Genomic DNA, 26,677 nt, shown 5'->3' with positions numbered 1-26,677 from the left:
CATATTTTCCAGTCTGCTTTAATCTTTGCACCCTCCCTAGTGCTCCCCTTTTTATATGAAGTTGGCTAACTCAGTTCATGCATTACTGGCTAGTAAACAGCTTGCATCTTTTATGGTTTATTGCATTTTGTCTGTGTGCCCTAATGTCATTCATTTGTTTAGCCACATGCCTGTGGCTCTTTTGTGAAGGTGTCAGGCCTCTTGCAAACTCCATTGCAGACACAGCAAAAGTGAGATGTCAGAGCAGAGCACAGAATAAAATGCACCCCCCAGAGTTGGAGGTGGAGGAAAGCTTTGGGGATTTTTTTCCTCTGGCAGGTCTCTCTAAAGAGAACTGAATCTGAAGCCTTCAGTTTGACTATGGCAGTATTGGGCAAATACTGTTTAACATCTTTATTAAGGACCTTAGTGATGGGACAGTGGGAGTAAAGATGAGGTCCCTTCCAGTCTCAAGGATTTTATGACTCACTTGCAGGGCACAGGTTGTGAAAATCCTCACTTGGGTCATGCTGTTGTGCAGGGAAGGCTGTGGTGTGGTATGGAAAGGGGGATTTGTTGCCAGCAAATGGGTCATAAAGACATAAAGCATCATTTGTATTTTGTAATGACCTGTCCCCAACCAAACATCTCTCATCTCTGTGTTTTGGTGAGGATTGTTTCTCCAGAGGACGTTCATCTGAAGATTTGTTTTGCTGCTGAAGGAAAAGTGAAGGGCAAAGAGGGAAGGCAGGGTTGTTTTTGGCAGGCTCAGTGCAAATGTCTGCCATGAGGTTTCACTAACACAGCTTCTTGCAGAGGCTCATTAGGTGCTGCTCATCAGCCAGGCTGGAATCAGGCTGTGCCTCTGCATGGAGTCAATGTTCTACAGAGCTTTACTGCAACCTGAAAGCCCCTAAACTCAAGTGTGTGCAACAGACCGAATCTTGCAGGGTCCAGTGGTGAAAAAGCACATTCCCCACCTCTGCCCCTTTTTTCCAGGCTCTTCTGATGTCCATCTGGGCTTTTTTCTGTGTGGTGGCCTTGCTCTTCCTATCTCCTGATTTTGTGTTCCCCACCATGTCATGCTTGACTGGCACAACTCTGAGGGTCACTCGATGTTTGGTGTGTGCACACCTGTCCTGACAGAACAGCTTTTGTTTTGCACCCCATTTTCCTGCTCTCATCTTGAGTGGTGCTTGAAATCTTAGGATCATCATGTAAATAATAATGTCAGGATGTTGTTCTGGCCTGTTCTACTAAGATCATATACGAGTGTGCAGTGGATGAGTAGTTACTTGATAATGCCAAGCACATCATTAAAACATGGGTTAATAGCTCTGAGTTTTTTTTTTTAATGAGTCACTGTGCTTTGGGCATGTAGAGCAATTACCTGTGATTCATCAGAGAAGGAAAAGCCTGATTTTCTGCTCTGAAGACACATAACTTGGTGTCATACCTAATGTGGTTTTGAACACCGTTGGTGTTAGTCCAATTCCAGAGTGTTAACATCTTCCTGTGTTATATCCATTAGCAGTTTCCTTGTTTCCCCTCTTCTTTGTGGCCAAGTCTACAGAGCTGCCATTCTTCTGGCAGCAGTTGCTCAAAGCAACACATCAGTAGTTGTCCAGCAGCCTACTAGCTAGCAGAGCAGCTGATGTAGAGTACACCATGGAGAAAAGGTCAAATTCCACACCTGCATTTTCTAAAGAAAGCTCTGTTGCTGCCCTCTATTTAAAAAGGCTTGGTTTATTTTCAGCCCCAAGTGGCCATGGAGAGTTCAGGCACAGAGTTGGAGGAGAATGCAGGAACAAGGTGTTTACAAAATTGTTTCCTCCAGCCTTGCATTTGACACTTGCATTCTTGGCTCCTCTTTTCCCACTCTGGTGCTTGGTGGAGCTGGTGAGATCTGCTTTCTCCAGCAGGTGCTGTGGAACCTTCTCCCCCTCAGCTCAGCCCTGGTCTTACCTCCACAGAGCAGGACACCCCCTGGGGGATGTGGAGACTGCTCAGCCAGAGCCTGCAGCATCCTCTGCCCTTACAGTCCTCACTGCCAGCTCAGTCTGGAGCCTTTATCTTGACCTTCATTGGCCTTCAGTGCTGCCTGCTGCTGCCAGGTTGAACCCTGCAGGAGTTCTTGCCAACACCTTCCTCCTCAGCAGCAGCTCCCTTCACTGGCTGGCACTGCAACCACTACAGGTATGTTTGTCATTTTAGTCCCCAAACACAGGCTCTTGAAATAACACTTTCAAGAAACACCTGTGAGGTCTCTTGGTAGTTGCACGCCAGCATCTCCCAGTGCCCACAGCAAGGCCTAGAGGTGTGCAGAGGAGCTGCCCAGGGAATTATTTTCCTCACTTGCCCAGCACAGAGGGCTGTGTCAGCCAAGCTGCTGGGTTTGGCTCCACTTTCCTGTTGCACAGCTTCCCTGGCAGCAGGGGAGCAGAGATAAAGAGCTCAGCATGGTGGGGAAGGGAGGAACCTGCCTCCCTCACAGATCACTGGCTGATTTCAGGGCTCTGATGCTGGGCCCCAGAGGAAGCTGCAGTCAGTGCTCAGCAGGAAGGAAAATGACCACATGGAAGGGGGGTTAATGCAGGGGTAGGGGACAAAGAGTAAGTGCTCTTTGTTATCTGATGGATTTACCTTTGAGTTGGTCGAATCCTGAGCAGTGTGGTATGAGAAGCAACAGGCAAGTCATCCTGCATATCCCAGGGGGCTTTTCATGCATCTTTTAATTTATATTTCTAGCCAAACACAATTGTATGGTTTATTGTAGCCCTGTAAATAGTCAGATCTCTTGAACACTGTTCCTGATCTTGCACTAGGAAGGCAACCATGTGGAAGGGCCTGGCTGCAATTCAGCTGTTTAACTGAGGAGCCAAAGAAGCTCCTTCTAGTTCATGGCACCCTCTGCTTGGTGACTGTCACCTGTGTGCCAGCACTGAGTCTCTACATGCTTTCCGTACCACAGCTACAACATCTTTTCATGTGTTCTGCATGGGATTAGAGAAAGGCAGCAGTGGATTGCCATCACAGGTTGATCTAATGGCCAGAGCAAGAGATAGGAACTCCTCCAGACAGCCTGCAGGAGAAAACCTGAATGGCTTATTTTCCAGATTCTAGCTGTTTTGGCTGTGCTGCAGCCACTGCATCTGGCATGTGTGTATCTAAGCTACCTTTAACTTACTATCTCCCCTGCTGATCTTAGCCTGGTTTCAGAAGAGGTCTGAGTTCAGCCTACTTAACAAGCTGTGTAAGTGCTCAGGAAGCATAGTTTTTATTTGCCCTGGAGCACTTCTGTCCTTCCACGCCTACTTGAATTTTTAAAAGTTTTTACTACAGTACTGCCTAGTTGCATACAGACATCAGAAAATGTTAATCTATTGTCCTCTCTGGGATTTTGGGAAGTGAGAGGGTCTTCATGGAGTAGAAAATAGGGAGAGTTAAGAGATTATTTTCATTTATATTTTTTTTAATACCAGTCTCTGCTCTGATCAGCCTTGGTGTGTCAGTGCTTTCTTCACCCTGATCTCTGAATATAACTGAATTCACAGCTTGTATCTGGAGCAGAGCAGAAATGTGAGGCAAATCCTCAGTCCCCCTGGGGCAGGTGTTCCTGCTATCACTGGGCCAGCAGCTGGTGACACAGGAACCACTGGTCTCATGGAATGTGGGAAGTGAGGACCTTCCAGCTCCTCTCTGCCAGATGTTCTCATGTGGCAAACAGCCCTAGGGATGTCCTGGCCTGTGTTTGTCACAGCAGGCACAGCACGTGGGTGACACACGAACACCATTGGGAGCAATAATTGTTTGGACCTTTGGAAAAAGGGTGGTGATGGTTTTGTTTACTTCCAGGCTGGTGAAGCACAACTTCCATGGTCTGCATTTCTTCTCCCAGATCAGGACCAGATGAGGGGCAGCTGCTGACCTTGGTACCTGCCCTCATGAACTGCTTTTGCTCTGGATTGACATCTGTGGAGGTAAGTGATTATCATATAATCATTCTAATAGAAGTCATTATCATACCTGTTCAGTCTTTGAGTTTGCCTGTTGAGATTCCTGGTTAAAACAAATCAAGAGTTAGATTCCTTCAGAATTCTTGGCCAAAGGCAGCTGGGCCTCCATTCAGACCAGTGTTCAGATGTGACTGACAGTGGTGGGGCTGGAACAGAGACCAAGGGGCTTGACAGGACACTGTCAGACCCTCTTAGGTGAGGGTTTCCAGTGACCCTGGCTGAACCACTTTATTTTGCTGGATTCTTTTGTGAAAAGGGGAAAATCATCCTATGCAGATTGTGGCCTCCTGGGCCATGAAGTGCTTGCCCAGGGCAGGTTGGCAGTGCTGAAGCCCCATGGCTGCTGTAAAACACTCAGGTACAACGTTCCATGATCTAGTGTCACTTGGTGGTGTATGATTTCCTTTCCAATCACTTTGTTCCCTTTGGTACCTGCTGCCCTGCAACTGGAAACCCTTTTCCTGCCCTTTCATCCTCAGCCTTTCTGATCTCTGTGTGTCAGGGTTGCTGGTGGGGATTTTATCTATTTCTGTGTCCTTGTCTCAGGCAGCTTTTGTCTCTCTGCTTCCACTTCCTGAGCCTGCAGCTGGGCTGCTCATCAACAAGGTCACATTTTGGTGCACGTTGTTTTCAGGAGGCTGCAGGAAGAATGGTTGGTCTGGGGGAGATGGGGATTTTCCAAGTCAGGAAGGAAAGATGAAGGTAGAATGAGAGCCCTAGAAACCAGGTTTATTTGGAGAAAGAAGAATGGAGGCTAGGGTTGGAGGCAGGATTTGGGACTCTAAGACATGTTCTGAGTGTATCTCACATTTCCCCAGATGTCTCTTTGCTGGTGTCACAGCAGGAGGCCCCGAGCGTTGGTTAAATGACTGTGAATGCTCCTCACCCCTTGAAATCCTGGTTCAAGTAGACTGTGTAGCAGACAATAAGTGTAAAACCCACTGCACTTTGCCAGCTCCTTTCACAGAGTGAAAGCAGCACTCTGCTCACCTGCTCCAGAAATTCGGCTCACTTAGGAGAGACACATTGGGAAAGGGTTTTGGGCCTCAGAAAGTTAGAAAACCTAAGTGGGTTTATCTGAGCTACCTTCATGCTGCTTTAGATACTATATATCCTGTTTTAGATACTACATATCCTGCTTTAGATGTTCTGTATCCTGCTCTGCTTCAAGTGTGCCAGCCACCCTTTTTCTTCCAAAGCAACAATCAGGAAAGGAAGCTCCAGTTTTAATACGAGAAGAGAAAAATGAGGTAGCACAGCCCAGATCTTTACAAGGGGTCTTGATCACAATGGAACGACGACGTTTGTTCCTTATTTTAAGACATGAAGTCACCATCTGTAGTCACACTGAGTGTGCCTGGTGGGGGGGTGTGCAGTTCCTCCCTCTCCCCTGGCACGCAGGGATGTGTCACAGCACCAGGATTGGCTCCAGAGCTGTCTCCAAGGCATGGAGCTGGGGATCACGTCACTGCTCTGGGTAGTGACCTGCTGGTGGCTGCTTCCTGGGAGGAAAGGAAAGGCAGGAAGGAAAAAACAACAGCTTGTCAAAAAGTTCCACTCATGCAAAAAAGGAAAAAAAAAAAAAAAAAAAAAAAGAAAAAAAGGGAAATAAAAGGAAAACATGAATCAGAAGAGCTGGTTTCAATCAGGACAGAGAATTCCACAGAGCCACGAGGCACTGACCTGAGCAGCAGGGTTTTGGAGATTTGTTGTGGAACAGTTTGGCTGAAACGGATGCAAAGTGAGGACATTCCTGATTCCCTTCCCTGAGCTGCTTTGGAGGAGCCCCTCGAGCCTGGCCTGGAAGCCGCCGCGCTGCTGGTGCCTGCCTGGGGCTCCCGGCCCCGCTCACCGCACCAGGCGCGGGCCCCAGCTGTGCCTAATTAATCACTTGTCGTTATGTCCCAGGGCGGCCCAGGCGCGGCGGGGGGAGAGCGCTGGGACAGCGGGAGGAGGAGCAGGAGCCTTCCCTGCCAGCACCGCGCTGCGGGAGCAGGTAGAGCCCCGGGGAGCGCCCGAGCGGGATGGCGGGAGGGAGGGATGGCGGGATCACGGGGTGGATGGATAGCGGGGTGGATGGATAGCGGGGTGGCGGGATGACAGGGTGGATGGATGGCGGGATAACGAGGTGGCGGGATAACGGGGTGGCGGGATCACGGGGTGGATGGATGGATGGCGGGATCACGGGATGGCGGGATCACGGGGTGGATGGATGGCGGGCTCACAGGGTGGATGGATAGCGGGATGGCAGGATAACGAGGTGGCGGGATGACGGGGTGGATGGATGGATGGCGGGATAACGGGATGGCGGGATAACGGGATGGCGGGCGCTCCACGTGGGCTCTGAGCACGTGACCCAGTGGTCACGCCCCCTCCGCACTGCGAAGGGGCGTGGCCTCCCGCTCGCCCCGCCCCGCTGCGTGGGCCGCGGCTGCCCGGCGGGGGGCGGGGCCAGCTGTGACGCCACACGGGTCCGGCCAATGGGAGGGGGGCGCGGGGCGCGCGGGGCCGCGCTCCCATTGGCGGGCGGTGACGTCAGGGCGGCGCGCGGAGCGGGGGGGCGCAGCGGCGGGAGCGGGGGCACCGCGGTGAGGGCGGGGGGGCCGGGGGGGCCGGGCACCGGGGGGGCCGGGGGGGGCCGGGGCCGCAGCGGGGGCCGCGGCAGCCTGTGCTGCAGGGCAGGGGCCGGCCGGTCCGGGCGCCGGGGCAGCTCCGCGCCGCTGGGCTCCGGGCAGCCGCTTCTCCGCCGTGTCCGCCGGCGGGGCCGCAGCCCGGGGGGTCGTTCTGGAGGCGCTGGGTTGCGGGGCTGCGGGAGCGCAGGCCGCCCGAACCCCCCCCCGCCAGCGCCCGGCAGCGCTCGGCGCTGCGGTAGCTCCGTCCGCGGCCCCCCCCCCCCCCCCCCCCCCGGCGCCGCGCCGGGCTGAGCGGGGTGTCCCGGTCCTGGGAGCTCGGGGGTCCCTCTTGGGAGCTCGGGTCTGGCCCTCGGAGAGCTGCGCTTCCCTCCCGATCCCCTGACACAGCCCCCCGAAGCACGGGAGGGGCTGTGAAAGGCGCGCAGAGGGCCCGGGGGTGCAGCCTCTGCCGGGAGCGGGAGGAAGACGCTGAATGAATGAGCTGTTGAGGTGCCTGCCACGGGACCCGAGAGAGGATCCGGTTCCCTTCCATATGTTCCAGGTGAAATACGAGTTCTTGGAGAGTGACATTAAATCTGAGGCTGCCCAAATGCCAGCGCCCTCCCCGCTCTGCCTGGTGAGTAACCTTAACTGGGAACTGGCTGTTACTTTAAATAAGAGCCCTCATTGCCTCATGCTGTAAAGTGAGAAATTCTTCTGAAGAGGAGGACGACAGTGATCTTTGGAGCTTGCTGGTGTTGCTGACCGTTTTGGAGAGGGCACAGAACAGGCTGAAATAGAGCACGAGTCCACAGGAGCCTTCGGACTCGAGTTCTGCAGAGGAACAGTGCTCCTGGAGAAGGTGGCAAAGCCTTGCTGGTAAGAGCTTTTCTGGATTTTATCACCTCTAAAAGCCAGTCCCTCTCTATCTGCTCCTTGCTTCCTCATCCCTTTAAGCTTTTGTGTTATTCAGTGGTCTTTACTTCATCTGTTTTTGTCTCTGCCCCATCACAGCAGTCGTGCTGCTGGGAGGAAGATGCACTAAAGTGTCAGACATCAAAGAGGAAAAGCTTGGGCACTGTCTCGGTGGCTGCTGTTCTGTGTGGTGTTGGAGAGGAGGAGAACTGGAGTGACTTTGCTGTTCCTGCTAGCTCAGTGGTTGGTGTCCTCCCTTCCTGGACTTTGCTTGATGGGGATCTCTGCTGCAGGAGCAGTGTCTGCACTCAAAGGCCGGCGAGCAAGGGTAGGAGAAGTTGCCTCTAGATGCTGGAAAGGCCATTTGTATAAGCTCCTGGCAGAAGATCTCTTCTGGAACAGCTGCTGGCTCTAGGCCTGCCAAGCCAAGGGACAGGGTAGCCTCTCTGCAGCATGTCTTCCAAGGCAGAGCAGAATGAGACCCACCAGCCCAATGGGGCTGTGGTGCCCATTGTGCCTGTGGACTGTGTCACCAGTCCAGACCCGGGGCAGCTGGTGGAGCCCTCAGATTTCCTGGGACCTGATGGCGACAGGGTGGAAGAGGTAGTGTTGGAGTCCCGTGCCAATGCTAAAGGGGTGCGAGAAGAAGATGCCCTGCTGGAAAGTGGCAGCCAGAGCAATGAAAGTGATGACACCAGCACAGACCGAGGTCCTGAGCCAGCCTCACCCCTCAAGGAGACCTCCTTTTCCATCGGGCTGCAAGTCCTCTTTCCATTCCTCCTGGCAGGCTTTGGGACAGTTGCTGCTGGAATGGTGCTGGACATTGTGCAGGTAGGACTGATGCTTCCCTGGCATGGGGCTCTGAATCCTGTCTCTGTAGAGCATGGCTTGATCCTAAGCTCGTTCAGCAGATACCAATTGTGAGGGGAGGAGACCCTGCATGCTGGTTGGGGTAGGGGGAGACCTGGGGGATGTCTGGAGTTGGGGGGCTGTGGGCACCCCTGCACTGCAGCTGCTCTCCTCAGAGGAGGAGGTTACAGCTGGCATATGTGCAGCCAAAGCACTTGCCTGGGAACTGAGACCCCTCTGTGCATTGTGGCTTGAAATAAAGCTCTCCCCTGATGGTGGCTGCAGCCATCCCAGCTCCAGGCACTAGTTCCACAGATCCCATGTTCTGTTTCCCGCTCAGATTGCTGTTCCAGCAGGCCGGGCTTGTGCCAGCCAGGTTAATGTTTTGCCTGGGGGACACTTGCCTGGTGGCTCCAGAGGTTGGAGGTTGGCTGTAGGGCCCTTCTGTTGCCTTCTCATGCTCTGGAGGTGGCCAGGGGTGACTGGGCTAACAGAGTGGTTCCTGCTGGGGGATGTGTGAAGGTGATCCTTAGGAAAAGCCAGCCAGGGAGCTGACTGCTACCTCTGGATTAAAACTGACGTGTTACCAGACACGTTATCTCATTAGGTCTCTTGTGACAGGTGACACTGTGAGAACCTGACAGCAGTGCAGCTTGCTTAGGTTTTTAATGGGAAATGTGACTTGGTGGCCCGTGGCTCCTGTGCCAGCCTCTAGTGCTGGTGTTCCAAGCGTGTGTGTGTGTGTCTGGCAGCAGATCAGCTGCTTCACCTCCTCTGCTCTGAAGGAACTCCGTGCAGAGCTGCCCTGGTGCCCAGCCCAAAACAGTAGCTGAGGCACAGAACTCCCCTCATCTGTGGGGTGTAGGTTTGTGGAACTATTTGGATGGAAGAGGCAGCCATTTTGGAGCTGTGGTCAACCAAAAATGCTCTGCTTGAAGCTCCTCTGTTTGCTCAAGTGGGGTAAACAAGCCCTGACAGTGTTGGCATCGAGAGACTCCCCTGTCAGTCACTTGTCTGTGTTCCTGGCAGTTACCATCCCCTCCAGCCCAGCTGTGTGCCGGGAGCCTCAGTCAGCCTGGTTTTGTACTCATGGATGGTCAGTCTTGCTCTCTTGCCCCAGTAGCTGTTTCCCTGCATGCCTTTGCACACTGGTCATCCTTAAAGTTTCTCTTGATACAACCAGTGAACTGGTGAAGTGACTCAGAGCAGGAAGGGCTGGTGGTGCTAAATGAGTCTGGGAGAGATTTACCGGAATAACTTTCTGAAAAAAAGACATTTCAAGCATGTTTCCCTTTGCAAGGTCCCTGTAAACTCATGTGTGGCTTCTCTGGTGATTTCCCAGAGCTGGTGATTTCAACTAAGCCTAAAAGTCCTTGCTGGAGAAGGAGCAGCCCTCCTGGCCAGGGGGTACAGGGCAGGGTTGGGGTACTGCAGCACACCTCTGTGTTCTCCTGCCTTTTTATTTTTTAAGGCCATTAGAAATAAAGCTTCATAATTCCCCTGTCCTGCAGCAGCTCAGCATGTGGCTGTGCAGCTTGTGCTGCCAACTCCTCTAACTCCCTGTAGCCTTGGGATTAAATGAGGCATCTAAATGCCATAGGGTGGAAAAGGGGGTGGGAAGTGTGTGGTCTTGGCTTACTTGGCTGCAGAATCTGGGGAGCTGATCTTGAAAACTGGCTTCCCAGAGACTCAAAGCCTTGGATGAAGGGAAAGAAGCATGTGGAGCAGGTAGCTGATGCACTGGGGTGGACTGGAGTCCCATTGCTTTGGATGCAGCTGTGGTGGGCAATGGGTAGAGGGCTCTGTACACTCAATTTCCTCTATTTTGGATAAACAGACTAATCAGCCAGCTGTAATTGGTCTACCCACTGGGAAAGCAAGCAGCCCTGGCCTTGGGCCATGCTCTCCCAGTAATGTGTCCCTATGAATTTGCCTCTCAGGAGGAGAATTTGCTTCTGCTACCTTTGGGATTGCAGAGACCTTTGGGCCAGGTGACATGTGAGCACACCAGCTGCTTTTTGTGTACAGCAGAGGACTCTTGGCACAGTCCCCTCTCCCAGCAGAGCCTCAAGTGTTGTTTTCCAGGCTTGTCTGCTCCCTGGGATGGGATGGAGAGTATTTACAGAGGAGGGAGCCTGTTCATTTTCCCTTCTTGACCACCTCTGGTGTCACCCTCCCTCTGGGATGGGTCTTAGCCAGGGCCAGCAGCAAGTGCCAGCCCTGGGGCTGCAGCTCCTGCTAAAAGTGCTTGTTCCCTGGCATTCCAGAGGGAGAGGCTGGGAGAAGCAGCCCCACCAGGGCAGTCACTACTGCACCCACAGCACATCCTCCTTCTGAGCTGTCTTGAATCACCCTCCTGCTGTAATCCCAGGGGAACCAAACTGCTTCCCAGGGATCTCTTGTGGTGACTAGAACAGACAGAGGCTGAGAAGCAGCTGCCCTTACCCTGGAAATATCTGTTGTCTGCAGGTGCCAAGCTTCTGAAAGGCAACCACAGAACACCACCTGGGGTTGGTGTTTCTTGCAGAACCTGTGGCAGGCTGGGGTCTGATCTCACTCCTGCAGTGCTGCACAGGAGAGGAGGTCTGGTTGCCCTGGTACCCGGATAGATGTGTTCAAAAGGACCACAGGCTTAGCAGAAAATGAAACTGAATGAAGTTAAACCTAGATTGCTTGTGGTCTCTGTGCTCCCTGGCCCCAGGGGGCAGAGAGAAGGTGCTGGAGATGAAGCCTCCTTGATGTGTTCAGCATGGTGTGTTCTCCTGTGCATGGAGCAGACTGGATATTCTTGTTGGATGGGGCTCTGAGCAACCTGATCTAGTGGGAGGTGTCCCTGCCCATGCAGGGGTGTTAGATCTAGATAATCTTTAAGGTCCCCTCCAACCCAAACCATTCAATGATCATGTGTGCATGTTAGCCTCCCTCCTCACCCCTGAAAACAGCTTATTTATAACCTGTGCTTCTCAGAGGGGCTGTTACAGGGGGGAATGGAATTTTCAACAGCTCAATATCCTGCACTTAAATTCCTATTTCCTCTTCTTTTTCCCTTTTTTTTGTCTTCCCCAAACAGTCTGGCTCTGGTTCTCCCCTTGGAGCCACATGGTGGGCACATGTCTCCACAAGGAGCTTTCTTCCCTGCAGGAGCCAGGGATGCCTTTGGGACCTACTAAAAGCCCATAGGCCAGTGTTGTATAACATCTGATATTAAGGAAGCTGGCAGGAGCCCATGGGTCCTGCTCTCTGCAGTGAGGGAGCTGCTGATGCCTGCAGAAGTCTCTTTCTTTTCCTTCAACCCAAGGTGGCTTTTATTCCTTTCCCCAAGAACACCCCTGTCATCCTCGGGGAGCTGCTTTAGCAGGCTCCAGTTACAGCAGCTTCTGGCAGCAGTTTGCAGTGCAGGCTCCTTTAAAGGTTGATTTACAAAGCCAGGGTTGGGGCAAGGTGAGGGAGGGCTGTGAACTCCTGCTGGCCACTGCCTGAGCCTGTCTCTGGAGGCAGGAAGAGCCGGGAAACTGTTGCCCAGGGCTTCCAGCCCAGGGTCTGACTAATGACCATGTTCCCTTCACTAAGTGATTCTGGTGACACCCAGCACGTCCTGCTGGTTGAATTCTAGATGCTGTGAAGGGAAGTCATAGCAAAGGATTCACCAATACAAGCAGCAGCAAAATAGTCATAATGCCTGCCTCAAAATAGACTGAGGAGAGCCAGGCTTGCCTGTCTCCAGATGTGACCTTAAAGGAAGCACAGTCTGATGAGCTGCTGTGTTGGATGAAGTATTTCAGCTTTCATCTGTGCACCTGGGAGCTGGAGAGCATGGTTAACTTGTCTCACCAAGCTGTCAAAAACATTAAGGGGATTTTTATTGACTGGAAAATAGTTTTTCCCTTGGAGAAAAAATGGTCCCAGTTCATCCATCTCAAGCACTTACCTGCCTCCTGTGATCACAGTTTTCTCTCAAATGGGTTTTCAAGTGAGTGCAGCTTGGATGTGGTATTGCAAAGGACCTGGCAGGAAACTGGGATCTATTGGCTCAGAGGGGAAGGCAGGCAGCACAAGAGATGGAGAAATAAACAAAAATAACTGAAGTACTTCTCCACAAGAAGATGTTAGTCCTGCAGGCAGAGTGGCTGGTATTTGCTGTGGGGTGTTGGCAGATAAATTTCCTTGTCCTAGAAAGAAGTGCACATCCTCTTGGCTCATTATCCTGATGGTCTGACACTGCCAAGGAGGACACTGAAGGACAGAGCCTCTTGCAGGTGAAGTTTGCAGAAGGGAACTGCCAGTACTGTGACTGGTCTGTGTTCAGCACAGCAGAGTGTGATTCCAGCCCTGCTCCGTGTCCCTTGAGGAGCGTGGCAGTCAGGCAGTGTGGGAAGCAGGAGTTATTTTGGACACAGGGTCTTCTTGCAAAATCTTCATGAAAATAAAAGAATCGGGCAGTGAGGTTTGTGTAGCTTGCAGGGTTTTTTTAAATGTGGTTGTGAAGGGTTTTTTTTGGCTGGTTGTGTGTTTTCCCAGAAGCCAGCTGCTCTGCTTTAAGCCTGCTTACCCTGCAATTAGACTTTGTTTTTTTCCTAAATAACCATGGCTGCCTCTTCTGTCTCCTGCCCAGGGAAGTTGACTTGACTGTGGAGCCAGAGCAGCTGGTGAATACCTGAGTAATGTAGGTGCCAGGGGTGGGAGGGCATGGATCTCCTTGGTGAGCTAGGAGGGAACAGAGAGGGTGCTGAGCTGCTGCTTGGAGCTGGCAAGGTCAGGGAGCAGCAGTGCCTCAATCCAAAGTATATTTGTAAGACACACATGCAGGGAATGGCTCTTAGCTGAGACTGAACTTCAGTGCTCCATTCTGCCAGAAGTGTTGGGCAGAGTCTCTTCATCTTTCCCTGTTTTGGCCTCTGTGTAAGCATTTTGTCAGTGGTTAATCTTTGGGGGATTTTCAGCTGAAAGTTGCAGGCTCAGATCCGGTTTTTAGGCTCAGCAGGAACATGTGATCACTGCTACACAAATGTCAAAACAGTAAAATGCTGCAAAATCCAAAGTGTGGCACCAGAAGAGGAGCTGGGTTGTCTGCTCAGGGCCACATCCAGGCAGTGCCACGTTGCAAAGACTGATGAGTAAGTGACCCTTAGTCCAAAGCAAAGGTTTCTAACAGCTGGGATTCTTTCTCATGGTCTTTTTTGGCTTTAATTTTTCAGCACTGGGATGTCTTCAAATATGTGACCGAGGTGTTTATCTTAGTACCTGCATTGCTGGGCCTGAAGGGGAACCTGGAGATGACTCTGGCCTCTCGCTTGTCAACAGCTGTGAGTATCCAGGGAAGGGAGGGAGGGAGCAGGATACCTGCTTGGGGAAGGGGAAGGAAGGTTCATGTGTGTATGGAGGCTGGGCAGACAAAACTCTGTCAGTGACCAAAGAAACCAGAGCCTGGAGCTCAGTGTGCTGGGATGGTGTCTTCATCCCACTAGGCTGATCAGATTTCTGGAGGTTTAATAGTCCTTAAACCTTGCTGACAGTTCACTGCCTTGTCAGGGCTGCTCGTGGGCCTGGAGGCACAGAGTGGGAGCTGGCTTGGGCAGTCTGGAGTGCCTGGATCAGCTGTCTGGGTGAGGAAGCTGGGTGCAGGCATCATAGCAGGCTGAAAGAAGCCGGGTCCAGGAGGGCTGGGAGAGGAGAGAGCCTGGGGAGAATCGTACAGCAAAGGCTGAAACAGAGGGGAGCTGGCAGTGAGAGCTGGCAGGTGGATTGACAGCCTCTTGAAGCTGGTGGAGAGGCAGGGCTGGGCATCCCTCATGCTCAAATTCAGTCCAATTCCTGTGAAACAGTGAGGTCCCTGTGAGAGATGGAGCAGGCTCTGTTAGCTCCTCGGAATACTGTTAGTCTAGCTGTAAATGAATTGGTTTGTGTTTAAATGTTACTATAACACAAGTCTGTGTCTGTAGCTGAGCAGTGCTGGAGAGAGACTGACATCCTCTCCTAACAGGGACCATAACACCCCTTCCTTCTGCAAAGTATCTTCTGCCTGAGCATGACAGCAAGTGACTGCATGATGGGAGCACGTACAGCTTTGAATCTGACCTCTGCAGGGTGCTGGCTGCCTGCTGCCAAGCCCTTAAATCTGCTCACCTGAGTCCTCTTCTCCCATCTTGAGCAATGAGGTGATGCCAGCTGTGACTTTGCTCCTCAGTAGCTTCTCATTGGTGCTTGAGTCCTGGGCTTTCTGGTGCTCTCTTGGATGGCAGCAGAGCCAATGTTTTGAGCTGTTCATCCAGCCTTTTGTCACTTGCAGCCCCTCTTGTCCCTCGTGCTGTAGCTCCCTGTATGTACCCTGAGGGATGCTGCTCTCACCCAGTGAACCAGTGGCACGTGGACATCACATTTTGCAGAGTTGTCCCTACAGCCTCTGTGGAGCAGGAAGGCAAACAGCATTTCCCTGGACTAGCCCTTGGCTTGGCTCCTGCATCCCCAGCCCCTGCTTGTTGATTCCTGCAGACTGTGCGGCCTCCACCTCCTGCTTGGATTCAGCCCTTGCTCTTTGTTCTCTGAGGAGCAGGGTGCTGAGCTGCCTGGGGTGGCTGTGCCAGGGTTGCCCAGCAAAGCCTGGGCTGTGTCTGCCTCCCCTTGGGGCTGGTCTCTTCTCTCCAGGTGCTGCTGGGGAGGACAAAGCTGCTGGAGGCTTCATGCTGCCCCTGGCCCAGCTGTGCCCCAGTGCCAGGGCTCGCAGGGACAGAGGCTGAGCACTGCAGCTTGTGTTCCAGGCTGAGCTTTGTTTGCCCTTTCACTCTGGGAAACAGATCCCTTTGTTTTATTCTCTCTATTGTTGGGATCATGTCAGGATCCGTGCTGTCCCAGACACAGGCCATTCTTGCACTTTCTGAGCATGGGCTTATCAGGGTGAGTGCTTGGCTCTCCTGGGGCCGTGGCAGGGCTTCTGCAGCCTCCGTTTGCTTCATCCTCTTCCCTTCTGGGGCTTGCACAGAGCAACGTTGGGGCAGGCTTGGCAAGGAAATAAGACTGCAGAAAGTCACAGGAATGCAAAACTTTCCCCTCTCTGCTCTGGTGGCTGCAGGAGGGTCACAAGGAAACTGGTACAGAGATCACACCCATCCAGCTGTCCCCAGCCCAGCTGTGCTGAGTGGCTGCTGCCCTTGCACCAGCTTGGTCTCCTGGTGCCTCCTGCCCTGGAGTTGATAGCTCTGGAGAGACATGAACCTCGTGGCTTTGTCCTCTGCTTTCCTTTCCCCTCCTTGGCTGTGCTGCCTTTAGATGCATCCCCTCACCTTGCACTCTGCCTCCTTGTCTCTGTGCATGGTGGGACAGGATCATGTCTTGGGCTTTCCATTTTTTTGTTCTGGCCCTGTTCTTCCCTCCACAGGGGGGACCCACGTGTATGTGTGAGGAGGGGGCTCCCCTCTGGGGCTCCCTGGTGTGGGGCTCATGCTCTCTCCACAGGGAAGGAGCCTGGAGTGGTTTCTGAGGCTGTGGGTTTCTAATTAGTGCTGCATTAAGGCACCTCAGAAATTCCTTTCGCAATTAAGAAGTAAAACTCACCCTTTAAAGATTAAAATCCTGTTGCCAGTGACTACAGCTGGGTTGTGTTAATCCCAACCTAATTGCCATGGGGCTGGAATTCTAAGGTCAGGCTTCATATGGAGCTCAAATTCCTGTGCTGGATGTGCTCAGTGCCACTCCAGTGAACTTTTCCTTGTTTTTTTCCCCATTCTTTCCTCCTGTCCACCAAACCGTCCGGGATAAATTGACTCCAGAGATGGAGACGTCTCAGTGCTGGCTGAAGTGAGCTGGCAGTTCTCTCAAGCCCATGCAGCAAGGAGAGCAGAGGGATTAGTTGATCACTGACTTCTTTCTCTTTTTTGCAGAGGCCAGCAAGGAAAGCTGAGAGGCAGGAATTGCTGCTGTGTTGTTGAGAGGAAGTTAAGAGTTTGACACAGTCAGCCAGTCACTCCAACATGCATTCACCACTGCTTGAGCCTCTCCCTTAGGAATTCATAGAGACAAACATTTCCTCTTCATGTTCATCAGCTTTTGATGTTAAGAGATTGGATATTTAAGCTTATACCCTCTGCCTGTCCCTGCTTTCCTAGAAGGTGCTGGGGAGGAGCAGAACCCTTGTGCTCTGCAGTAACCAGCAACCTGCAGTTGCTCTGCTGGGTTATTTTGGATCGTGTGCTGGAGAATTAAGGCAACTTTCCATCCCTTCTGGTTAGTCTGATTAGCATCTCCTGCAGCTGCAGTGGTGCCAGATAACCCGTGTGCCACGGCTGTTTCCTGCTCCTCAGTAGGTCTCCACGTGGCATTGCCCTTGTTTGCTCAGCTTCTCACTGAACCAGTTGTTCTTTCTGCCCACGGGATGCTGCCCTGGCCTTGATCCCTCTCAGAGCTGGGACACATGGGTAGCTGACCTGAGGGTCTGTCCACCCCTATTTCCCTCCTGCTAGGCTGACCTGAGGGGCAGCATGACCCAACTGGGGCTGAGCCAGGCTTGGCTTGATCACCAGGGGACTGAACTCAGTGAGTAAATAAGTGCAGGACTGGGTAGATCTTGTTGCTTTTGCAAGATTTTCATCAGAAGTTCTATTGACGTCGATTCCCCTTTGCAGCCCCTTCAGAACCCCCTTCTGCAACGGGTCTGGCTCTGCTCCTGCTGTGTAGGAGTGTCAGCCCACTCCTGCTGGGAAGGGAGAAGGTGCTGAAGCTGGGAACAGCTCTGGAGTTCTGGGATACAAAAGCAGAGTAACTGTGGGAAATTTATCAGTGTGGTTATCCAGGGTGCAGAGCCCTGTGTTACTGCAGAGCTGCACCCCAGCTGTACACATGTACCTGCACACACAGACACACCTTTTCCCCTGAATTGACCTCCAATGAGAGCTGAGAATTTGAGGTCATTATTCCCTCCTGCTCTTCACACAAACTTGCCAAGCTGGGAGGCAGGAATTAGACTGTTAGCAAATGTAAAATGCTGTGAGACTTCACTGGTGCCTTTAGTGATGTTGTGATGTCCTCTTGCAGGCTAATATTGGCCAAATGGACACACCCAAGGAGCTCTGGAGGATGGTAACAGGGAACATGGCTCTGATACAGGTAAGAAGACATGAAAGGAGAGGGAAGTGGGAATATTGGTAGCTGGGATAAGCCACCTGTGACCAGTGGCAGGTGGGAATGCCTGGTTTTTGATACTGGCACCTTCTTGTCCCACAACCATCTTAACAGTTTGCCCTAGAGGCAAGACTGTGCTTCCCTGCTAGATGCTGATCCACCTGAAATGCTGGTCCCCTGGGTGGCGTTTCCCTCACCCTGGGACCATTTTGCTCTCTAGTCCTCTTGGTGACTGCCTAGTTTTCGTTTGCAGGTCCAGGCTACTGTGGTTGGCTTCCTGGCCTCCATCGCCGCGGTGATATTTGGGTGGATCCCAGATGGGCACTTCAGCCTTGACAATGCTGTCCTGCTCTGTGCCAGCAGTGTGGCTACTGCTTTCATTGCTTCTGTTGTTCTGGGTGAGAGACAGACCCTGCACACCCTCCATGTCTTTCTTCCTAAAATGAGGGGCTGTCCTTGGTCTCATCCTGTTTGCTTCCTCTCTCTGGCTGCAGGCATGATTATGATTGGGGTCATCATTGGATCCAGGAAGATGGGGATCAATCCTGATAATGTGGCCACACCAATTGCTGCCAGCCTGGGGGATCTCATCACCCTGGCTCTGCTTTCAGGAATCAGCTGGGGCTTGTACAGAGAGCTGGGTAAGGAGCAACAAAAGGCCTTGATCTCTCCCTGGTCCATCCACGTGCTGCTGTGTCTCCCTCTCATTTCACCCTCTTCCTTTACCCATCTTGTCCCTGGGCTGTATAAGATGTTTGTCCTGGAAACTACCTCAGTTAGTGAGACCTAGTCAGAACTGATAAGGGGAGGAAACAGACCCTTCTAATGCCTTGTAGCTGCAGACAGTCTTGGCAGTGATCTCCGTACTTCCTTCTTACCAAGTAAAGGAAGGGAGAGGTTGTGTCCTTCCAAGTGCCAGGGGCTTGATTGTGGCTAAAGCAGTGGGATGAGGCAGCTTTGGGTTTCATCTTCTGTACTGTCAGCACCAGCTGGAGGTCCTCAGTGCAGAGCTGCCAGCTGTGGACTGTAGACTTCCTCCTCCCTCCCCTGCACCTTCCTTCCCTGTTGGCTGAGATGCAAGGGATGTGACTCAGCCAGGTTCAGCCAAAGGTGAAGCAACAGTGGGAGGTCTTGCCAAGGAGTGGGAAGTAGGAGTGAAGAGTTAAAACTGAAGATACCTCACTTGGATCTGTCGATAGAGCCTCTGAGAGTTCACCAGGAGAAGGAAATAGTGTGTCCTGCTGGGCTGAGGCTGGCTTGGTCTGGTTTTCCTGCCCTTACTCAAGTTTCTGACTCCAGGGGGGACAGCACACTGTAGGCTGTAGCTCAGATGATGTAGCACCCCACCTTGCTGCAGCAGGATGTGTCCTTGATCTGTTACCTCTGCTTATTTCCCCTCAGAGAGCAAAGCCTACGTGAATCCTCTGGTCTGTGCCTTCTTCATAGCTCTGCTGCCCATCTGGTTCATCATTGCCAAGAAGAATGCAGCCACCAGGGAGGTGCTGTACTCAGGCTGGGAGCCAGTCATCATTGCCATGGCTATTAGCAGGTAGGGATCACAGAATTACTGAGGCTGGAAAAGACCTCTTGAGATCAGGGAAGAAGAGTTCCTCTCCCCAGGCACAGCCAGCTAGCACCCCCTTCCCCCTGCCCTTTCAACCTCTTAGTCCTCAGGAGAATCTGGAACAAGAGGGAGCCAAACCTCTTCTGCATCCAGACTGCCAGGAAACTGGAGCTTCTTTTGCATTTCCTGGACAAAAACAAAGGGTTCTAGGTCCTGAGACACCTGAGTGCTGGAATCCAGGGCCAGTGTCCCAGCTGTACAGGGAGACCCTGGCATGGCCATGGAGTAAACACAGGTCCTGCTCAGCAATCCTCCACACAGGAGCCCTCTCTGCCCTCTGAAGGGCAGCATTGCTTTTGATTATTGTGCTGCAGCAAACTACTGCAGGGGATTTAGTTGCAATAAACTGCAGGGGATTTAGTCTGGTGGTTTTTGGCAGCAATGAGCAAAGATCCTGCTGAAACTGTCTTTTGTTACCAAATACTGAGGCTTAAAATCACTTGCAACAGCTGCGACCATAGGTGTGTGTTCATAGGTGTGAAAGTCTCCCCTGGGTGCACAGGGGGCAGCAGAGGGAGCCCTCAGTGCTTTGGGTGAGCATTTCCTCAGCAGCTTCAGCACTGACTCCTCAACCTTCCCTCTGCAGCGTTGGGGGGTTAATTCTGGACAGAACGGTCACGGATCCAAACTTTGCTGGGATGGCTGTTTTCACACCAGTGATTAATGGTGAGTTCCTTCCCACTCTGGTATTGCAGCTCTTGGCAGACAGTGGGATTGTCCCAGGTGTCCCTCATTTTAGGCAGATCAAGGAGACTTAATTCCCTTTTGATTGCCAGAGACGTGGTGGTCAGACCCAAGCTTCTCAGCAGCCTGGCTCCCTCTGGTGCCAGCCTTTCACCAGAGGCTGACTGGCCTGGGAGGCTGTTGCCTAAAAGACACATTTTCCAGGGATCCAACAAAAACTGACTTTATTTCCTGATTCCTTCTGGCTGGTGCAAGACCTCCACCCTCCAGGGTATGCGCCTTGTGGCACCTGGTGGCATAAAGATTTGGATTTGCCACTCAGAATCAGGAAATCCAGTTGCTTCTGGTGTAAAGCTGTGGCCCTTCTCCCTGTGAGCCACGGAAGCTCCTTTCTTTATTACTTCTTGCAATACATGCAGTTAATTCTGAGCCAGTGCATCTTGAGCTGGTGAGTTCCATAGTTTCATTGTGCCTTGTGCACAAAATAGTAACTTCAAACTTCCTGTGTCTGTTTTGGTGGCCAGCTCCCCATTTCTTTTCACATCTCTTCCCAGCAGAGCTGCAGCAGCAGCACTGTACCTGTTCTACTGAGCTGTGGAACATTGTGCTGTGTCGCAGCTCTTTGCATCCTACAAAAATGGAATTCAGGTCAAAAAACAGACTGTCCTACATTATTCCAGCACCTGGCAATTCCAGATCTGCAGACTGTGGAGAAATCTCTCTCTAAAGTGCAGGAGAACCTGATCTTACTGCTCTCTCCTGCTCTGCAGGTGTGGGTGGCAACCTGGTGGCCGTGCAGGCCAGTCGCATCTCCACCTACCTGCACATGAGTGGGATGCCTGGAGACAGCCCTGAAACAGCCCCTCGAAAGTGCCCCAGCCCTTGGAGCACCTTCTTCAGCTCAGGTATCCAAGTCAGGTGTTGAAATATATCGACTTCTGCCAGCAGCATGGGAGGTGGTGGCTGGATCTGCCCAGAGGCAGCTGGTCAGCTCTGGGATGTGGCCAGTGGGCTGGCCTGGCCTGCCCTCTAGAGACAGTCAGACCTTCAGAGCTGTGTCCTCTCACAGCAGCTCTGCTGGAGGAGCAAAACCTGCTGCAAAAGTCCCCTGCCCTGACTGTATGGTACTGGAAATCCTCCACCCTCTGAATCTCTTCCAGGTGTGTCCAGGATATTGAAACCTGCCTTGAGGCTGCTTGAGTCTTGCAGCTCTGCTGGGCTTGCAGGACACTGCTCACTCCTGAAGATGTGCTGGCAGCTCTGTTAGTTGTGGCAGTGGGTGGCAGAGCAACAGCCCAAACTTCCATTCCAGCACAGGGCATGGGGGCAGGGGTTGTTACTTGATGGCCTGCAGCCTGGGTCCTGGCCTTTGTCCCTGGAGGAGGGGCAGGAGGTCTCCAGTGTGGTGGTGATCTGTTAGGAAGCTGATCAGGAGGCAAGATAGAGACAGAGCTCCCAGGAAATTCCATGTTCACATTAAATTTTGGTCAAATCTGTACTGACCAGCTCATGTGGGACATGAGTCCTTTTGGTAGGTAAGGGCTGAGAGCAGCTTTTGCTCTGGGGACAGAACCAAGCTCTGCTACCAAGCTTGGTGTAAAGAGTCCTTGGGTGTCCCAGCAGTTGGGTCACCATTCAGGGTGCTGCTTCCCAGCCTCAATCCTTCTGCCTTGCCCTGCAGATGTGAACTCCCGCTCTGCTCGTGTGCTCTTCCTGCTGGTGGTGCCTGGACACCTGGTTTTCCTTTACACCATCAGCTCCATGCGGGGTGGACACACAACCCTCACCCTCATCTTCATCGTCTTCTACATGACAGCTGCACTTCTCCAGGTAAGCTGGAGCCCTCTGGGGGGCTGGGACAGGGGGACATTGCCATGTCACTTGCAGGGGGGACCTGTTCTCTCAGTTAAGTTGTAGATAGCCTGCTAAGGGCCCTGTATACACCCTGTCCATAGGTAAGAGATTTATGTGCTGGGGAGAGGTGTGCCCAGGAGGTTGTATTTGTCAAATGAGCCAATATCACATTGAATAAATTCTCCTTTGTTGATAGCTGCACACACTATTTTTCTTTCCTCCCATTCTTGGCAAGGTTTGAATTTGTCTTTTGTCTCTCCTAAGTCCCTCTGATAGCAGAAGTGTTCACCTTGTGTGTCAATCTGTCCTAGAAAGTGCTTTAACAATTTTAAAGCTGCTGGTGAGGAAAACAGGATGTGGAATTTGCAGGGATCCCCTGTGCCAGGTGTGGCTTGTCCTGCCCTTTCCCTGCCTCCCTCGCAGAGCAGGGACCTGCCAGCTCTTCAGCACAGGGCTCCTGGACCCCCCAGGGAGCTCTGGGAGCCCAGAGTTGGGCTGTGCTGAGGCTGTTGATGCTGCAGGAACCCAGCAGCCACTTGCAGGAGTCTGGGAGGGCAGAGTTTCCTCCTAAGCCATCCTCTCTGGTTGGAGAGGTTCCTGCTAAGCCATCTGCACCCCCCACCCACCCCTCTGCCTGGGGAAGCTGTGCCTGGTCTCAGTGTCCCCCCTAAACCCAACCAACAGCCTGAGGAAATGAGTCAGAGCATCCATCAGAGGGCAGAGCAGACACTGTCATCCAGGGGGCTAAATTTAGGCTGTGCAGTGCTGCTGGGTGCTCAGGAGGGGCTTCTGCTGGCAGCTGCTGCTGGAGCCACTGCTGGGGGCAACATGTGTGCTGAGGAGAGGGGCTGGCAGCAGAGGAACCTCCATGTGCCTGCTGCTGAGGTCCTGAGAGAGGCCCTCACAGCCCCAGGGACACCAGGGCCATCATTAGCATCAGGCCACTTCAGGTGCTTGTCCCAGAATTAAGGCTTGAGAGGACCCAGTGGGGATTTCTTCTGTCTTTGGGTACTGACTCTTGCTGCATTTGAAGCAGAAGAACTTCCCACTCTGGTAGTTTGAGCTGCTGGGCAACTGTTCTCTTAATGCTGGAAGCCAGGCCCTGCTGTCCCTGCCCAGCATCCTGGCTGCTTCCAGGTCCCTTCTTTGCCCTGTGTCTCTTCCAGCTTGTTCTGGTTAGATCTGAAAACTGAGGTGCAAAATTCATACTTTTTTGTATCTGGGTGTCAGTGTTCTCCCTTCTAAGCCTAAATCTGGTGGTGACATGAAGCTGAAGAGGGACAGGGCAGAGGCTGTTAAGGCCACAGGGGGTTTGGATGCCCAGGGCCTCGCAGAAACTCACCAGGTTCCTCTTTGTGCTGTTGTGGTTGCTGTGGGAATGAGCCCACATGAAATGCCCGGAGTGCAGTGCTCAGCAAGGTGGTTCTGACCTGCCACCAGCTGCCACCCCAGGCCTTTGGGGTGAGGTTGTGTCTGAGCCTGCCCAGCTGGACTTGCCCCAGCTGACGAGAAGGTCGGGATGGCAGCGCTCGGGGTCCATGGCTGACGTTGCTCTTTTCTTCCTGCCTCTCAGGTTCTCATTCTTCTGTACATTGCTGACTGGATGGTGCACTGGATGTGGGGCAGGCACCTCGATCCTGACAACTTCTCCATCCCATACTTGACAGCGCTGGGGGACCTGATTGGAACAGGTCTCCTTGCTCTCAGCTTTCACGTCCTCTGGCTCATCGGTGACCGGGACTCCGATGTGGGAGACTAACTCCCCCTGCTGCCCCCTCAGCACGGCTCTTCTCTCATTTTGTTGTCGTTGTTGTTTCTTTTCCTCCACCCTTGTTCCCCCTTTGCTTCCTCCCCCCACCCCGTCTCTCTTGGGACTTCATCTTTGATACTGGATTCTCATTATTTTCAATGGGAATTTTATGTGGTTTATATTTCAAGCCAAGTTTGTACAGAAAACAGATATAGTTTTAGGAAGGACACAAAGTGTAACGAGACAATCACCAAGTGCAATTTCATAGTAGTTATGTCTGAACCAAGGTTACAGTGAAGATGCTGGTCAGTCAGGTCACACAGGGAGCCCACCCTGTCCCAGTCACTAGAGGTGAAGAGCTGCTTTTTTTTGCTTCATAAGCGTTTTAAATACTGGAAGTGAGGTCCAGGTTTGTGTTACTGAACCTTCTGGCAAAGTACAACCTCATGGATGAGGGTGTGGGGCATCTCCTCTCTTCTCTGCCCTTGTGTTCACCCACTGCATCCCCTCCTGTGCCAGCATCCAAAGCACATGAGGCTTTGGTAGAGGGATGAGCCAAGGAGATGAGGAAAGGGCCTCTGTGCAGGAACAGCCATTCCTGGGTGTCCACAAGGAGTGATCTGAGTGTGAGGGCTACACAGTCCTGGCTGTGAGCAGGCTGGTCTCTGCTGGCAGATTGAGGCTGCCTTTTGCCAACCAACCATCCAGCAGCATCTCCAACTGGAGGTGCCTTGTTCTGCCTCTCATGAGCTGAGTGTAGCTGCTGTGGGCTCTGCTCCTCTGTCCTGCTCTGCTGGAGCCACCCAGTACTCCCAGTTGAGCCTGAGGCATTTCAAACCTGGGAGCATTGGGCTCTTGGTGTCTCATAGAAAAGGACATCCATGCTCAGCTGCTGGATTTCTCTGTGCAATTTAATCAGCTTGGAAACTTCACCCAGTTACACCAAATATCAGTGATGTGCTCGAGCAGACAGTGCTACCAACCAGGCCCTGCTGCATGAAAATCAGGTGAATTCACAAGTGTGCTGTGGGGGAAAGCTCTGAACATCTGTCAAGGGTGGGGAAAATACAGTATGTCCCAGGGAGCCTCATTTCAGTGCTGCACTGCCCAGAGCTTGGGGAGCTGCCACCATCTTCCCAGAAGCTGGAGGAATCCTGCAGTGTTCAGCTGAACTTTGCATCCTGATCCTCAAGTGGCAGCAGAGCTCTCACTGCAGTGAGCTGTGCAGCCCGGGGTGCTGCTCCTGCTCTGGGCACTGCCTGCCCTGCTCACAGCACCAGCCTGAAAGCTGCTGGTTTGGGGTTGTCTGCTTTTCCTCTTGCTTTACCTCTGCTCCTCACAGCAGAACACAACCATCCTTGATCAGCCTAATTTGCTCCTTTAGGTTATCTGCTGCATTCCTCAGGCAAACCAAGGTAGGTTTTGGAGAGGTTTCCTCTTTCTGCCTTGCTGGTGCACATCAGACCTGCCTTCCCCTGCCCCATCTCTGCCACCTGCCCTCTGGGGCAGTGGCTCTGAACCTCCTGCTCTCCACCCTCGTGACGTGACTTCTCTCCTGTCTCCTCTGGCCAAAGCTCTGTTCAAAAAACCAACAAACCAACCCTCAGACCCTGCTGTGCTCTGCTCTCAGCACAGGGACTTCTGGAGTGTTCTTTTCTCTGCCTAATGTTGAGGAATAGATAGGAGACTTCCTTCCATTAACACTTAAAGCTTTTATATATATATATACATGTATGAGAAACTCTCCTGGTCTTTTAGGTGTCACATCACTATTTAATCCCCCATGAAAAGATTCCCCAGAGGAAGAATCTACCACTTGTGTGGTCTCCTGGAACATGAAGAGACCCAGAGGTGGTTGGGAGCTGTCACTGCTGGGGTGGTGGGGTCTGGATGTTCCTGAGGTCTGAGGTTTGTGTGGGGAATAGGTCAGGGAAGATTCTTAAGTGAAAACTGAAGAATATTGATAGTCAAGAACTTTTCCCACCAGTTGCACTCAAATGCATGCCTACTCTACAGCTGACTGCAAATGAAAAATCCTGGTTTACTCTTTTTATTAAAGAATGAAGACTATCTTAATTATTTATAGCTCCTATCATTGAATTGACAGATGTAAGCTTAACTGATAAATTATATTTGGTTAAATAAAGATGACATTTATTTATGTGGGCTCTGCTGCCTTCACACACCTCTCTGCTTGGTTAAAGTCTCTCTTTTACATTTTGCAGTTTATTTTAGCTTACTCTGCACCTCTCTTGATATGCAGTGGAGTTAAGAGTTAAGGAAATCCAGTAAAAATGGCTGTGCAGGAAGCAAACTGTGCTTAGTCCAACTGCCAGGTGACCAGCTGGACCCAGCCCTGCCCTTGCCTGGATCCAGGTACCTGTGGGGGGGCTCCCAGCAGGAGCTGGGGGGGTTTGTTCCCAGCCTCTGTCCTGGCTCTGCGACCGTGGTGGCAGCAGAAGGTTCTCATACACGTGGCCCCTCTGTCCGTGGCTGCTCAGGTATGTGGGACAGAAGGTTCTGGGGGCACGTTAAGCCCCTGAGGTTGCAGGAATGGGTGGCTGTTACCTAGACACGGGCATGCGCGTGTTGTGGGTTCATTCCGTTTGTCTGCTGGTTGCAAAGGGGCAGGGCCTGGGGGTGCAGGGGGCAAGACTTGGGGGTCCATGGGGCAGGGCCTGGGGGTGCAGGGGGCAGAGCTTGGCGGTGCATGGGAAAGGATGTCAGGGTACAGAGGGCAGGGTCTGGGGGAACAGGGCTGCACGTGAAAGAGTCTGGGGCTTCATGGGGCAGGGTCTGGGGCTGCAGAGGGCAGGGTCTGGGGGTCCATGGGGCTGACTCAGAGGGGAGAGTCTGGGGGTCCATGGGGCTGGCTCAGGGGTGCCTGGGGCCCAGCACGGGTAGGCCCACCAAGCCCATGTCCCGGCCCCGCACGCTCCAGGCCCCGCACCCCCCGCGTCCCGCACACCCCCCACGTCCCGGCCCCGCACCCCCCGCGTCCCGCACCCCCCGCGTCCCGCACACCCCCGGTGTCCCGCACCCCCCACGCCCCGGCTCCGCACCCCCCGTGTCCCGCGCACCCCCCGCGTCCCGCACACCCCCGTGTCCCGCACCCCCCGTGTCCCGCACCCCCGTGTCCCCGCACCCCCCGCGCCCCGCACACCCCCCGCGCCCCGCACCCCCCGTGTCCCGCACACCCCCCGTGTCCCGCACACCCCCCGTGTCCCGCACCCCCGTGTCCCGCACACCCCCCGCGTCCCGCACCCCCCGTGTCCCGGTCCCG

The 26,677-nt window shown here is 52.9% G+C and overlaps 1 protein-coding gene across 3 annotated transcripts; it reads left to right on the top strand.

Annotated features, from left to right (window-relative positions):
* The first annotated feature begins 1,367 nt into the window (after positions 1-1,367).
* Positions 1,368-25,560, top strand: SLC41A1 (solute carrier family 41 member 1). Of its 3 annotated transcripts, XM_051639022.1 has the most exons (14): positions 1,368-2,175; positions 3,835-3,959; positions 5,904-5,991; positions 7,170-7,486; positions 7,622-8,353; positions 13,567-13,674; positions 17,396-17,467; positions 17,736-17,880; positions 17,977-18,123; positions 18,884-19,031; positions 19,693-19,772; positions 20,561-20,695; positions 21,472-21,620; positions 23,218-25,560. In XM_051639022.1, the coding sequence occupies exons 5-14, from the start codon at positions 7,976-7,978 to the stop codon at positions 23,401-23,403; spliced, it is 1,548 nt and encodes a 515-aa protein (XP_051494982.1). In that variant the 5' UTR covers positions 1,368-2,175; positions 3,835-3,959; positions 5,904-5,991; positions 7,170-7,486; positions 7,622-7,975; the 3' UTR covers positions 23,404-25,560. The 3 variants fall into 3 exon arrangements, with proteins under 3 accessions (XP_051494982.1, XP_051494983.1, XP_051494984.1); XM_051639023.1 differs by lacking the exon at positions 1,368-2,175 and having other exon boundaries at positions 3,828-3,959; XM_051639024.1 differs by lacking the exons at positions 1,368-2,175; positions 3,835-3,959; positions 5,904-5,991 and adding an exon at positions 6,529-6,583 and having other exon boundaries at positions 7,170-7,244; positions 7,331-7,486.
* The last annotated feature ends 1,117 nt before the right edge of the window (positions 25,561-26,677 follow it).

Source organism: Apus apus, chromosome 23 (genome assembly GCF_020740795.1).
Source record: "Apus apus isolate bApuApu2 chromosome 23, bApuApu2.pri.cur, whole genome shotgun sequence".
Classification (NCBI taxonomy): domain Eukaryota; kingdom Metazoa; phylum Chordata; class Aves; order Apodiformes; family Apodidae; genus Apus; species Apus apus.
This window is presented reverse-complemented; position numbering and strand designations above follow the sequence as displayed.

Coding starts and splice junctions, on each gene's coding strand:
- SLC41A1 (XM_051639022.1), top strand. CDS start 7,976: ATGTCTTCCAAGGCAGAGCAGAATGAGACCCACCAGCCCAATGGGGCT. Junction 8,354..13,566: donor TGGTGCTGGACATTGTGCAG/GTAGGACTGATG, acceptor TTAATTTTTCAG/CACTGGGATGTCTTCAAATA. Junction 19,032..19,692: donor ATTGCCATGGCTATTAGCAG/GTAGGGATCACA, acceptor TTCCCTCTGCAG/CGTTGGGGGGTTAATTCTGG.